Source organism: Erpetoichthys calabaricus, chromosome 1 (genome assembly GCF_900747795.2).
Source record: "Erpetoichthys calabaricus chromosome 1, fErpCal1.3, whole genome shotgun sequence".
Lineage (NCBI taxonomy): Eukaryota > Metazoa > Chordata > Cladistia > Polypteriformes > Polypteridae > Erpetoichthys > Erpetoichthys calabaricus.
Genome location: NC_041394.2, coordinates 345972578 through 345987623, shown reverse-complemented (window position 1 = coordinate 345987623; position 15046 = coordinate 345972578). Strand labels below are relative to the sequence as shown.

At 38.6% G+C, this 15046-nt stretch overlaps 1 gene segment (V, D, J or C); it reads left to right on the top strand.

Moving 5' to 3' along the window:
* Positions 1 to 36: 36 nt before the first annotated feature.
* On the top strand, positions 37 to 14834 carry LOC114669116 (immunoglobulin epsilon heavy chain-like). The segment is given in 3 exon segments: positions 37 to 5214; positions 5444 to 5794; positions 7017 to 14834. Coding segments are annotated over 3 exon segments (1011 nt in total).
* Positions 14835 to 15046: the final 212 nt, after the last annotated feature.

Sequence of the window (15046 nt, the reverse complement as noted above, 5' to 3'; positions counted from 1 at the left end):
TGCAAATTTAATAAAAACAAAAAGCTGAATTGTCAGAATGACACAAGTATTCAGTACTTTGTTGAATCCAGCCAGGATTCATTTTTGGTTAGACATGACATGTTTCAAACACCTGGATTTGGGGATTTTCTGCCATTGTATTCTGCAGATCCTCTCAAGCTCTGTAGGTGGAGAACATTGATAGACTGTTTTCAGGTCTTATCACAGATTTCTGGCCATTTGAGGCAGAAACGAACAGGTTCACTAATGGACCAATCTCAATGGCATTTAGGCCTTGTAGCTGTTCTCTGTTCAGATGTGTCTGACACCAGCAAGGGCACTCTTAATGTCAGTCTGGATTTGTTGCAGGACAACAAAAAATGTTGTGAGTTTGACTGGAGTTCAGCAGCTTCCCAGTTTGAGTCCTGCCTCTGTGTGTGTGTGTGTACCTGTTCATTTTCCGTCCTGCATCCTTATTAGTTCATGTCCGACTTGCTCCTGCACAGTTATTTAGCTGTTAGTTTAAAATAATCACTGTAGTTCATAATTACGCCATTAGTATTTTATAAATTTCTCTATTCCTGTGCAATCATGGTGAATGTATTATCCATTCTATAAGAAAAAAGGTGAGCAAGGAAGATTTGTCTTTGTGCAAAGATAAAGAGAAATCTCAATGAGTAGGTCTCCTTTTTAAATCTGTTTTTAATCCTACTTGTCTTCCCTGCCCTGAGATTCAGACTTTTTGCAGGCTGGTCAGCAGAGATACATAATCCTTTGAAATATGTCAAATAAAATATCTTTTAGCATTACTCGCGAGAAACGTGAAGCTTTGTTCAATTTAAGGCATGGCCTTACTGTTAGAATACAGCCAGGGGAGAAAGATAACAGTATTGTGGTTATGGACATGTCGTCACATTTAGAGAAAGGCTTTTAGACAAGTGATGTATTTTACTATAAGATGTTAAAAATGGATCCAATGCCTGATATTTTCGTGATCAGTTCTACAATAGATGCTGCTTGGTCTTCAGAATTATTTAATGCGGATTTAGCTTGACGGTAATGCGATCAACACTTCATTTTTCTCACAGGTTACAGGTACAGTAGGTACACCAGAAGAATTATTTTGGTAATCCTCCTGATCAGCCTTTCATCTTGGCCAGCAGTTCCATTTTACAACTATTGATCAAGCTGCTTCCCTTCCTGGCTCTCATGTTAGGTCTCCGCACATTTTGTGTGCCTTTTTAATGAAATTATTCATCTTGAAGATTACATTATGGCCAGTATAGATATAGGACCTGTATATTCCTACATTGCTTTAACAGCTGTTCATCTTGAAGATTAAAGTTCAGTGTTGTCATTGTATACTTATCAGTTAGATTTAAGTTCTCTTATTCATCAACATACACATGTGACTCTTAATTGGAATTTTTTATTTAACAATATATTTTTTTTTTTGATGATAAATAGGCGTTGCGATGATTGATGCCTTTAGTCCAAGCATCGCCAGTCTGTTTTTGTTTCTAATTTTGTGCAACATTATTTTATTTTCTTCCAGTAATCCGTTTATATTGAGATTTTTTTTTTTTATTCTTTTTATTTGACTTTGATGAAATTGAAGATGTTTCTCTGAACGGAACCCTCATATATCCTTTTACACTTTAAGTCATTTTTTTTTTTAGATATTGTCATTAGTGTTAATAAATTCTTTCAGTCCTTATTGTATAGAAAACTGACTGACTCAATTACTTTACTTGGTGCCACCAGCTTTCATTCCAGATCACACATCAACATTCCTGTTTCTCAGGTTTCTTGTATATGATGAAACTGTTGAGACCATCAGGATTTCATCTGCCAATAATTTGAAAATATTGTTTTTTTCTGAATGGGCTATTTAAAATATGTATTTAAATATGCAGTTTATATTGACAGCAACCATTTACTCGTGTATAACAACAGAAGCCATCATTGAATAAAGTATATAGTCTTGCATATTCAAACTGTGCTAATTGTATTTGCTGTATTTTAAAACATGAGCACATGTGTAGCTTACCATCTGTTTCCTCTACATCTCCCCTCTTTGCGGTCTCCATTAGATAGATAGATACTTTATTAATCCCAATGGGAAATTCACAAATTATCATTATTCATAATATTAAGGACTAGTCATTTAGCCCGTTACAATAACGGGCGCTAGAACAGTAGTGCATAAACATTAGTAGGAACAGTCTATATTAAATGGCAAGGGACTTTGACCTCATTCTTTTTGTTGGTCGTATTTTTCTTTCTTTCAGCCTTTCTTTTGTTGATGTTTACTTGCTGAGCTGACCGTTCTTCGTGGGCTGCCGCCGTGTATTGTGTGTCTTTAATTTTCTGTGACAGTAATACTGTCTTGTACGGCTCTATTCAATAAGGGCGTGTAGATAATTTAGTTCAAATGGCTCTGGAATATGTGAAGAGCAACAGGTGCAGATCTTTATTTACGCGCGCCTTTATTCGCTGCGCCCAATTGAGGTCGTCCTTTTGAGGCTCGCCTTTTTGTGCGCGCCCTTATTGAAGGATACCGTCTTGTACGTCCGCTGGCTTGTACGTCCGTAATATACGTCCGTACGTCTTTAATATACCTTTAATTTTCTCTGGCGGTAATACAGGCATGCGCGTCGGTAATATGCCTTTAATCTCCTCTGACAGTAATACTGGCTTGTATGTGGCTGTAATATGCGTCACTGTATTGTGTATCTTTAATTTCCTCTCGCAGTAATACTGGTTTGTATTTCCGTAAAACGCCTCTAACTTTCTCTGACAGTAATATCGCGCGCCACACCGTGCCCCGCGCATGCGCACTTCACCAGAAGACACCCACACATGGACACCTGGACGCACATAGGGATTTTATATATATATAGATTATGTAGTTAATCACCTCCTTACCTACTATAACTCACTCCACATTATTCTGCGGCATTCTCTTCTGTCTTCAAATTTCATTAGAAACAAGTTGCATGAGGTATTTCAGTTGTTAGTGTGTGGTTTACGTATAGCATGTTAGCATCACTGTATTGATTATATTACCTTGATGCTTCATATACAGCAGGGAAAGTAAGTATTGAACGTGCCAACGTTTTTCTCAGTAAATCTATTTCTAATGGGGCTATTGACATGAAATTTACACCAGATGTCGGAATCAACTCAAGTAATCTGCACATAGAAAGGAACCAAAGCAAATAAGTCCATAAATTATGCGTAATAAAGTGGAATGACACAGGGAATAAGTATTGAACACGCTTAATTAAATTTATTTAATACTTAGTAGAAAAGCCTTTATTGGTAATGAGAACTTCAAATCGCCTCCTGTATGGAGAAAATAGTTGCATGCATTGCTCAGGTGTGGTTTTGGCCCATTCTTCCACACAAACTGCCTTCAAATCTTGAAGGTTCCAGGGGCCTCTTCTATGAACTCTGATCTTCAGTTCTTGCCATAGATTTTCAGTTGGATTCCAGTCGGGTGATTGACTTGGCCGTTCTAGCAGCTTTATTTTCTTTCTCTGAAACCAATTGAGTGTTTCTTTGTCTGTGTGTTTTGAGATCCTTGTTTTGCTGAAATATCCACCCTCATTTTATCTTCATCCTGGGAGATGGCAGCAGATTCTTATTAAGAATGTCCCGGTACATTTCTCCATTCACCCTTCCTTCAATGCCAGTACCATATGCTGAAAAACAGCCCCACACCATGATGTTCCCACCTCCAAACTTCACTGTTGATATGGTGTTTATGGGGTCCAGTGCCATTTCTCCTCCAAACATGCTGTGTACAATGACATCCAAAGAGTTCCATTTTGCTCTCATCTGACCAGACTGTATTCTCCCAGTATTTCATTGGCTTGTCCAAATGTTGTGCAGAAAACTTAAACAAGCTTCAACGTGCTTTTTCTTCAGCAGTGGAGTCTTGCGCGGTGAGCGTGCATAGAGGCAATAGCGGTTGAGTGCGTTTCTTATTGTTTTCTTTGAAACAACTCTACTTGCTAATTCCTGGTCTTTCTGAAGCTCTCCATGAGTCATCCTTGGCTCTTGGGTAACTCTTCTGATTCTGATTCTTTTGACTCCTCTGTCAGAAATCTTGTGAGGAGCACCTGGTCGTGGCCGGTTTATGGTGAAATTCCGGATTATGGCCCCAACAGTGCCCACCTTTTAGAATCAGAAGTTTAGAATTTAGTCTGTAACCAATGCCATCAGCATGTTTTGCAACAATAAGGTTGTGAAAGTCTTGAGAGAGCTCTTTGTTTTTACCCATCATGAGATGCTTCTTATGTAACACCTTGGTAATGAGGAACCTTTTTTATAGGCCATCAGTTAGGACTAAACCAGCTGATATTCATTTGCACTGATAGGAGGCTATCGGGATTGCTTTCTAAATACTGACCGATGTCTGCGAGTTCTTGGCTTTCCATGCCCTTTTGACCTCCTTTTCTTCATGTGTTCAATATTTTTTTTCCCTCTTTCATTCCACTTTTTTACACATAATTTATGGATTTATTTGATTTCATTTCTTTGTGTGTGAGGATTACTTGGGTTGTTACCGACATCTGGCGTAAAATTCATGTCAATAGCCCCATTAGAAATAATGTTTACTGAGAAAAACGTTGACACGTTCAGTACTGATTTTCCCTGCTGTATGCCCTCTAAGAGCTGCAACCCCCACGTAATGGCTGTAGGCATTCATTTGAGTTGCTGTGACAAAGCAGAAGTGTTAATGCAGCGAGATACAGTGACCATTGAGCCACTCCAATCAATTTTTATCACATACTGGGGATCTTTTTTGAAATACAGTCCATACTTTATTAGCTCTGTCACTGAATAATTCTGTCTGTGTTTCAGTTATCAGTGAGTGCCCCCTGCTATCTGACATTGAAATGGTTGAGGGTTCAAAGGTGGGTGAGCCCTGCACTCTCAGGTGCACCATTTCCAGGTTTTTCCCAAGTGATCTCACAGTGACCTGGCTGAGGGTCAGAGCAGAGGAGGGACATCAACCTGTTACTGCAGGGATGGCTGAATGGAGAGCAATAATAAACACAACTAGGCCGGAGAGAAGAAATAACACCTATGAGGTGACCACTGAAGTCCAGTTCACTCCTAGCAGTCTAGGCGAAGTGGAGGAGATGACATACATCTGCAGGGTGGAGCATGTGGCCCTTGTGGGAGAGGCCATTGAGAAGAAGTCCGGCAAACTGGAGTTGGCTGGTGAGACTGGTTTACCTAATGGCTGATTATTTCTCTTCTAATGTGACTATCAGGCTGCATTGGGGGTCTTTTGTGTCAAATTTAACCTTTTTTAGCTATTTTAAAAATTCTAATTTTTTTATAGCGGAAACATGAATTTGTATATCTATAACCAAAAAAAAAAATTTTTTTTTCAGCAAAACCTTTATAATGCCATTCCTCACTAAGTTCTCATGTTGTTCTCTCTCAGCTGATGACAGACCTCCCCAGCTCTCTAATGTGCAGATTTACTTCACTGAATTTAATCAGCCCTGCACCCTGACCTGCATCATTTCAGACTTCTACCCCAAAGACATCAATGTCACCTGGATGAGGAGACACAAAGAAACACAGAGGACTGACATGGCTGAGTCAGAGAACTGGAAGGCCACGGTGTGTCATTATGGACCAACCTTAAAAAATAATGAATACTCGCTGGTGTCTAAGTCTGAATTCACCCCACAGACCCTGAATGACCTGGAGGAGATGGAGTTCATCTGCAGAGTGGAACACAAGACCCTGAATGATATGCCCATTGAGAAGAGCTCCTCAGTGATTCCTGGTAAGATATTTGTAATGAGAGCCGACATCATGGAGCCCATTAATGCACATAGACGCATGACCACTGCCTTCGCCCTTTTTGTTTTACTTATTCCAGATCTATGTACTACAAAAGATAATTTATTACAGAGCAATGTATTATAGTAAAACAGAACTACAGACTTTAAAAAAGTAATGCAGTTGATTCCATATGTCAGAAAACAAATAAGATTTGTATAATAGTGTGATAAGCTACACTATAATCCCCAATGTCACAGAGAAAAGAGCCAATAATTAATTGGTAATTTAAAAAGAGACCCATTTTCTTACACAACCTCTTATTATTTAAACCATTGGAGTTTACCAGGTACATAGGCAGGAGCCCAGCAGGCTTATTTCAGAATAATTTAAATGAAATTGAGAGATTCTTAACAAGCTCTGCACAATTCCACACAAGGGTGGAAGTTTGATTTTTTTTTTTTTTTTTTCCCCACTTTCAAATGAATGTAAGATGATATTTTACTTTGCGTTAATTTCTTCTGACAGCAGAATTATTCTGCACGTTAACAATATAGTTTAGGAAATAATGGTCATTTTCTCACCAAGTAGTCTAAGCTCATCTGAAGTAACTCCAAAAATTAGTTGAAGAGGAGTGTCAATGATTGTGAATTTTTCAGATTTTTTTCTTACGTAAGTGATTTTAATTTTGGATGATCCCAGAACAGATTCCCAAGCGAGGCCAAAGCTACTTGGCATTGTTCACAGTTACAGGTTAATCCATGGTATATTTTAGAGAACCATGTCTGGTATATGAATTTATAAATGGATTACAGCATGTTTTGCACAAGTTTAGAAGTGAATGAATTATTGACTTCCTCTTCTTGCATGCGATATTGATGAAGACATCACTTTCCCAGCAGTGCTGAAGTTGTCTAGCACTGAGCAGTGTCACAATATTTGATAAAGTCTAGAACTGCTGCTAAAACTCTCTTCATTACTGTTTTTAATATTTTCCAATAGGAGTGCTGCCAGTTGATTAGGTTCCTAACTAATGAAATATAAAAATGTGTTGAAGGAATTCCATATTTACAGCAGAACTGATCAGAAGGTGCAAACATTTTATCAAAATAAAGATAGCTGAAGGCTGAGATACCTGATGTCAGGATTTCACACCTGTATAGCTGAGGGAGAGCTTGACTGCCAAGTTATCCTGCCTTAACCATTTGTGTTTGTCTGCTCCCCAGGTTTGCAGAAGCGGCCCATTGTGTCAGCTATACAGGTGACTGATTGTGGTGTGTTTAACCAGCAATACAACCTGAGCTGCTCCATCCAGGATTTCTTCCCCAAAGACATCAAAGTTACCTGGCGTTCAGAAACAACAGGTTATGGCTTTGGTGGCAACATCAGTGCTTTACCTTATGCTCCTCAGAGAGGAAGAAGAAGCTATCGTGTGGTTTCTAATGCCACCGTCTTCCCCCAGCATATGAATTCCATAGAAAATGTGATCTGTACAGTGGAGCATGAGAGTCTGAATGGGAAATCTATTGAGCTACGGATTGGGAAGTTGCCCAGGTGAATGCATCTGTCTGCAAGTCATGAAGTACAGGAAAACATCTTCTAATTTCCCAGTCTGAATGGCAGTTGTGGGTCCTGAATCCACAGACTAGCTGTTGTATACTGTAGTGTTTTTTCATTGATTTTAATTAGAAGTAGATAACATTCCATACAATCAACAAAGAAAACCAAAATTCAACCCCCACCCAAGAAAAAGAGAGGAGAACCAGCAAATGAAGCTACTGTATAAAAATAAGAAAGGAAGGGAATCATCTTCCCTTGAAATGGAAGGTTATTTTAAAATGTTATTTATTACATCCTGCCATATTTTTAACATGTTTTGAACAGATCCTCTAAGAGAGAATTAGATTTTTTCCCATTCCAAATAGTATTAAACATCAGTAACCCACTGACTTAAGAGTGGTGGGGTGGGATTCGAGCAAATTAGGTTTACGTGCCAATAGTGTAGTAAAAGCAACTTTACTTTAAGACTATCTGGGAGTCCACCAAATACAGCTGTTAGTGGATTAGGAGGGATTTCAACACCAAGGCTGTCTGAAAGGCATGTGAAAATTTTCGTCTAAAATGATGGTAATTTGCTGCACACCCAAAACATATGGCCCAATGTGTCTGGAACTCGATTTTAATGTTCACAGATTGAATCTAGTCCTGGAAACATTTTGGACAATTTTAAATGAGATAGACGCGCTCGATTAAAAGATTTTCAGTTGAATAATTGAGTGCTTTGCACATAGGAAGCTAGAGTGTATGCTGTGCATGGCTGCCTTCCACTCCTTTTCTGAAATATTAAGTGACAGATCCTTTCCCCAATGTACTCTGGAGTCTTTGAAAGGAAGGGATTTAAAATATTTTTTATAAAATGTAGAGATGCTATCTGTGTCTTCAAGACTGATCAGTATTTCTTCTGGAATACAAGAAGGTGGGAGGTGAGGAAAGTCAGGCAGGTTCTGTTTAGCAAACTTTCTAGCTTGAAAGCAGTGGAAGAATTGTGACATGATGAGAAATTGAATTTGAAGCATAATTGTTCATAGGACGTGAAGATATTATCTATGTTCATGTCTCTTAAGTGTTTTAATCCCAAAAATTAATTAGTGTATATGTTGGACAGGGTGAAAAAGGTGGTTGTCATGTAGAGGTGCAACAGATAAAAGCTGCTCCATCTTAAAGTGTTTTCTACATTGATTCTATATTCTAAAAGAATAAAGAGCAATTGGATTATTAGTATATTGACGGTAATTTGTATTAACTGAGGTTCATAGCAGGGAATATAAAGAAGTACAGATTTTATTTCTGTTGCAGACCAGCCTTATGTATATTCATCGATTTGTGTTGATGTCCGGGGGCCTCATGCATAACGGCGTGCGTAGTATTCACCCTTAATTATGGCGTACGGACAAAGCAGAAATGTGCGTATGCACAAAAAAATCCAGATGCATAAATCTGTGCGTACGCCAACTTCCACGTTCTTCCGCTACATAAATCCCGGTCAGCGTGAAAAGTAACGCACATGCACGTGTTTGCTGTCCTGCTCCGTCTCCTCTCAGAATTACGCCTCTTTGAATATGCAAGTCAATATAAATATCCCTTAAGCTCGGTGTTCTATGAGAAGAAAATGGAAGAATTTCAGCGAATACCAAGTGGAGGCAAGGAAAAACGTACTATTTGTTGGTTTAAACAGTGATATAAACAACAAAAGGAAGTTGTTTGAGTGACAGAGTGTTGAAGAAACTCAAAAGTTTAAATTCACAAAGTCGCGCTGTGCCTGAAATAAAAAAAAGTTGTCGCATATCAAAGTCACTGTGAAAAGGTGAGTCGTAGCCCACCGTCTGAGTGTCATATGGAAGCTTATTAGGGTACAGAGAAAAAAAAAAAAATAATAATTCATTACATTTATATAGCGCTTTTCTCAGTACTCAAAGCGCTGTCCACACAGGGAGGAACCAAATAGGCACACAGTGTCAAAAAAAGCTCAAAATGTCAACTTTAATCTCAAAATTTCCACTTTAATCATGTAGCTCATTTTTTCATTAAAGTAGAACGTCATAAACTTCATCTTAAAATTGTTTAAATTACTAGTTTCTCAAATCCCATCATAACTAAAGTAGCACGTTAAATGCTTTGTTTTGTATGTGTTCTTCTATGTGCTCTGTGTGTGAATCGCTACTTGCTTCTTAAACGGGCTTTCTCTTCCTCCGACAGGACACAGAATCCATTACATTCGTGATATTACAGCTCTCTGAATAATTTTAAATACTGAGATGTATACATGAAATCATTTTCATGATGGTAGGAATTAAAGCACATTATTAAACATGAGAACACGGTGGTGCAGGGGTAGTGATGAGCTGGCGCCTTGTCCAGTGATTGTTCCTGCCTCCCACAAGATACTTGCTGTGCTGTGCGTGACCTTCAATTAGATAGATAGATAGATAGATAGATACTTTATTAATCCCAATGGGAAATTCACATTAAATAAGTTATTGCAGCAGTACTGTCTCTCTCAAACATACTAACCTCCAATTCATGTCCTTCCTTTTCTTTCTCCAAGTACCCATTCACCACACAATCAGCTCTGTAATAGATGTTAAGCCATCTGTAAGCTTAGAGCACCAATTCTTCAAAACTTTTAAGGAACATTGAAATAACTTCGTAGTACATGTTTAATTACTCTATCCATCTGTCCATCCAGTATCTTGCCAGTCCCAGCAAGAATACAGCGCGAGGCAGGAACAATCCCTGAACGGGGGCGCCAGCTTATCGCTACCACTGTGTCCTCACATATTAAATTATTAACAATATAGATTATTTAAATGTTAAAATTTTATCTGTACAATGTAATAAACATTTTGCTGCATTTCATCTTTAAAATGATATCGTCATCATATGTAAATACACACTTTATAAAGTGGCTCAGGTTGTGCAATATTATAACTGTATCGCAAGTTTACAGTGAGGTAATTGTACTTGTAAGTACAAACACTTCTACCAGGAACACTTGATGGACTGATTGAGTGTGTTTATAGTTCTTGGGATGAAACTGTTTCTGAACCGCGATGTCCCTACAGGAAAGGCCCTGAAGCGTTTGTCGTATGAGAGCAGTTCAATAGACAGCATGGCTGAGGCAGCGTGTGCTTGATGCTGTATACTGATAATTCTCTTTCCGATCAGCTGCTGTAGAGCTGTGATTCCAAACTCAGATACAGTGGGATAAATACTTGAGAGTAACAATGCTGAAACAGCTATGGTATTTGGAATATTTTGGTCATTCCGTGGACCATTATATTGTTGCAGGTTAATTACAATCAGATGCCTTAAACTAATAAACAATATGCGGTTAATTTCAGTGTATATGATAAAGCTGCCTCAGGGATGTGGATCTAAAACAGAAAGGGAAACCACACTGGAACAAAAACACTGCTTTGACGCTGGGTGCCGCCAGTTTGCAAAACTGAGCGGAAAACTTGCGTATGCCAAGGACTGAGTTGGCATGAAAATGTGCGTGGCTTTACGCCAAATTTAGTTTTTATGCATTGCAATGTGAGCGTGCAAACAGGCGTATGCAACATTTTTGTGTGTACTCACCATTTATACATGAGGCCCCAGGTCTGTGTAGCTTGTATATTTTCCACCCATTAATAAAATTGAAAGTGAGGTAGTGCCATGCCCCCCTTCTGCTTTAGGTCGTTGCAAAGTCGCTCTTTGGATGCATGAATGTTTCAGGTTGCAATAAATGAAGTTATAAGAGTCTGTTTTCTGATTTTATTTTTTAATATATGGGGATGCTTTGAAATAGGAAGAGAAGCTTGGAAAGAAGGAAAGAATGGCCATCTTAACAATGTTGATTCTCCCTGCTAATATAAGATGGAGGGTAGCTATTCATGTCTTTTTTTTTTTTTTTTTTTTTAATATAAATTTTGCTGTAAAAGAGCTTTATATTTACTTGAGATATTTTACCCCCTAAATATTTAAAGTGATCTGCTAAGGTAAATAGGATGGTGTCCAGTCCAATATTGTGCTACAGAGTTCACTGGAAAAAATACTTTTATTCAAATTAATTTTAAGTTCAGATATCTTAAAAGCATTTGCAAATTTTCAAAAGACTGCTGGCACAGAATTTTGTGGGTTAGATATATACAGTATCGTGTCATCTGAATTTAGTGCTATATTTTCATCAAGTCCTCCTCTGAGTATCCGCTTTATCTCTGATGTCTATGGCCACAACAGTATGATGTCCCCGATTTTGGAAGCTCAACACACTTGGGTTTGGGCAGTACTGGATGGAATACTGTAGTGTTGTACACATATGGTGGCGAAGAGTGGAAGGACCTTTACTCCTTAACCACTGGCTGCCTGGGCCCTTCAACAACAGTGGCTCCCTCACTAGCAAGTAGTCACTTCATCATGACTTGGTCATTGTGGTCACTGTCAGCTTAACCAACCATAGTATGATTGCTTGACAGCCTCAATGGTGTAGGTATGCTGATTTGTCCTGTTACTCCTGTTCACTTACAGCTCATAAATATGACTGTTGGATCAGCTAGACTGAAAGTGACAGCAGTCCAGGCAGTGGCACCAATAAAATATGGCCAATTTACATGCAATTTGAGCTTTCTCTTACCTACTCTCACTTGTCATGTGATAACAAACCTTAAATCTGACTTCTTGAATTTATCATATGTCACCTCCAGTCCAAGAACCCTGTTGATTCTGGAGTCAGGACTTTTCAGTGTCCTTGTCTTCAGACCTCATGAAGTATGTCCACACTGTTAATAGTGGCTCCTTTTTGTCACTATTATTTAGTAGAGGCCTATATATTAAAGTAATATTTCACACTACTTTTCCACTTCTAGTCTTTGAGACACTATCACTGTTTTAGTTGACACAGCATCAGATATGGCAGTGTTAACTTTTGAAAGTCAAAGAGAGTGTATAGAACAAGGAGATTAAAAAAAGAAATGAATGAATGTGTGTACTGTGAGTGAGCCTTGACAGTGAGACGTAACTGGTGGAGGATTAATGGGATAAAATGTGACAGTCTGCTGGTATCCATTGAAGTGCCATAAGGACGATTTACTTTGTCTCTTTCAGTGTCAGGACTCCACTTGTGTCTGTTAGTTTTCTGTAGCTCACGTTGGACTTGGCTACAGTCATCTGTCTGCTGCACTGTGTCACAATGGCCACTGGATAGCCATAGCAGTTTAGAGAGCATCTTTTTTTTGATGCTTTTTTTTAGGCTAGCACATTATATAGAACTAGCCAACCCGCAGCGTAGCATACGCTGCATTGTGTTAAAACAAATGCTTTAGGTTGCCTCACATTTTTATGCAATCGTTTTGTTCACCCCACTGAATTAAAGCTGAAAGTCTGCACTTCAACTGCATCTGAGTTGTTTCATTTAAAATTCATTGTGGTAATGTACAGAACCAAAAAGTTGTCTCTGTCCAAATATTTATGGACCTAACTGTATGTCTGAGTGATGGGCTATACAATAGTACAAGATTAGTTGTATTCAAAATTGGTTGAACAATTCTGATGTAAAATTTTAACAGGGGATAAGAAAGGTAATGTAGTACATCTTCCGCATATAACATTAGACACCAAAGGAGATCTTGATATTCCATTCGTATTAAAACGTTTACAGTTTTCCGTTCAATTAACAAATCACAGGGACAAACATTTGAAAACGTCGGCTTATTTTTTTTAGAGAAAAACGAAATTCACTCATGGCCAGTTATACGTTGCATTGTCACGATGTAAGTCCAAACACAGAATCAAAATTCAATGCGATGTTGACAAAATTAATTCCAAATATTGTTTTTACTGAAGTTTTACTGTGAAAGTGTACATTTAAAAAGTATTTGCGTGTTAATTTCAAAGTCAAACAGAATGAAAATGTATAACAACAAATACCTCTAACACAACATGAAACATAATTTTCTTTCAATTTATTGCGTTTTACTATTTTTTACTATGGTTAATTACTCGCTGTAATGTAAAATAGCTCTATTATGCATATGTAAGAATTCCCATGAAAATAAAAATTTGTTTAAATTGTACATTTGCTTCCCCATATGCGAGCAACAGAGCTGCAAAGTGGCTAGTGCGTAGCACCCGCCTGGGGGTTGGCGAGCAGGGGGCCGAGCCCTGTAGTTTTCCATAAATTTAAAACTGTGTACGTTTGAGAGGGTGGAAAAAGGTAGTTCTCGTGCAGAGGTGCCACAGATAAAAACTTCTCTATCATGAAGTACTTCCTACATTGGTTCCATATTCTGAGTGAGTGAAGCACAATTGAGTTGTTAGTATATTGTCGATAATTTGCACTTGTACATAACTTGTACATCTGGACTGGATTTCAAGAAAATTTTATGTTGTGCGCTTCTGCAGGACCTGCACTGTCTGAACTATGCACAGTACAATCTGTGTGCGGTGTGTTGCATACCCTAGTGCAGGCAGCGTTCCAGGCATTTCTTGTGATAGGCGGCCTTCTTGCTACCTGTGCACATGACCATGAGGCAAAGCCACTTCAATTTCAACAGTTAGCTGCTGCCAGGACCAGGCCTCATGACTCACGACGGGCATACAGCTGAGTCCCAGTCCCCTCCTCCTCCTCTTCAAGCGTGGTGCCGCAGAGAGAGTGATAGCCTACCTGGGTACAGTAAGCGACTCAGTTAGTGACTCAGTGAGCGACTGAGCCCAGGCAGCCTCCTCCTCTCCTTGCTACCATCCACATGACTTTTTCCTCAGGTCAGCACAAGTTCAGGTGAGCTAGTGAGCCTGAGGAGAGGAGGTCTTGGAGGCAGGAGCAAAGGCACTGCAGCAGGGACACTATACCAACAGGGAATTTTAACCAATACATACATTCCAGGGCGACATTAGGCAGAGACACATTTAGCACTACAGTACACAAGTACATCGCCAGTTGTCACTCCCCACAAAACGGCCCTGGTGGTGACGCTACAATGACCAGTCACATCTTGATGGGAAAACACTTGACACAAGAAATAGGAAGTTTTTCTGGATTTTCCTAAAGTTGACATGGCCACACTGGAACTGTTATCTTCTTGCAAGAAACTCGTTTAAATGAAATGCATCCAAATATATGGATAGCCCTCGGAATTGCAACCACTACTCTTCACTTCTGCAAAGAGCTTTTTCAAAACTGAAGCTCATAGAAAATGACTTGAAGTCTACAAAGTCACAAGGCCTTGCAATGATAAGCACAAACAGATGTGTCTACGAAGATATCGTTGGACGATATTATCAAAGATTTTGCTACAAGAAAGTCAAGTCAGTCCCAATTTTAAAAAGACTGTTATTTGAAATGTTAAAGCCCTCCATTTACCAGCAACGTGTTTCTATTATTATTCATTTGTTGTTGTTCTTTTTCCTATAAAGTTTGTAGAGTCTGTTAAATAAGTTGGTTACGTAGAAAGTGGTTCTGTTTTGTTATATAGAACAATAAAATAAGTTTTGGAAGTTTTGGTACAAACACAATTTGCTTGTAAAAGAGTATTATTATTATTTCATTCTATTTAAATGTATTTATTTTTAATTAAATAAGTGATACATCTGTGTTAATAGCATATTGTGTATGTGTCTTCTGTGTATGGAGTTGTGAAGATTTTGGTGATGCGCAGATTTTCTTATCTGGGGTATCAATGAGGTCAGAAACGGCCCTGATTAATAATATAATATATAC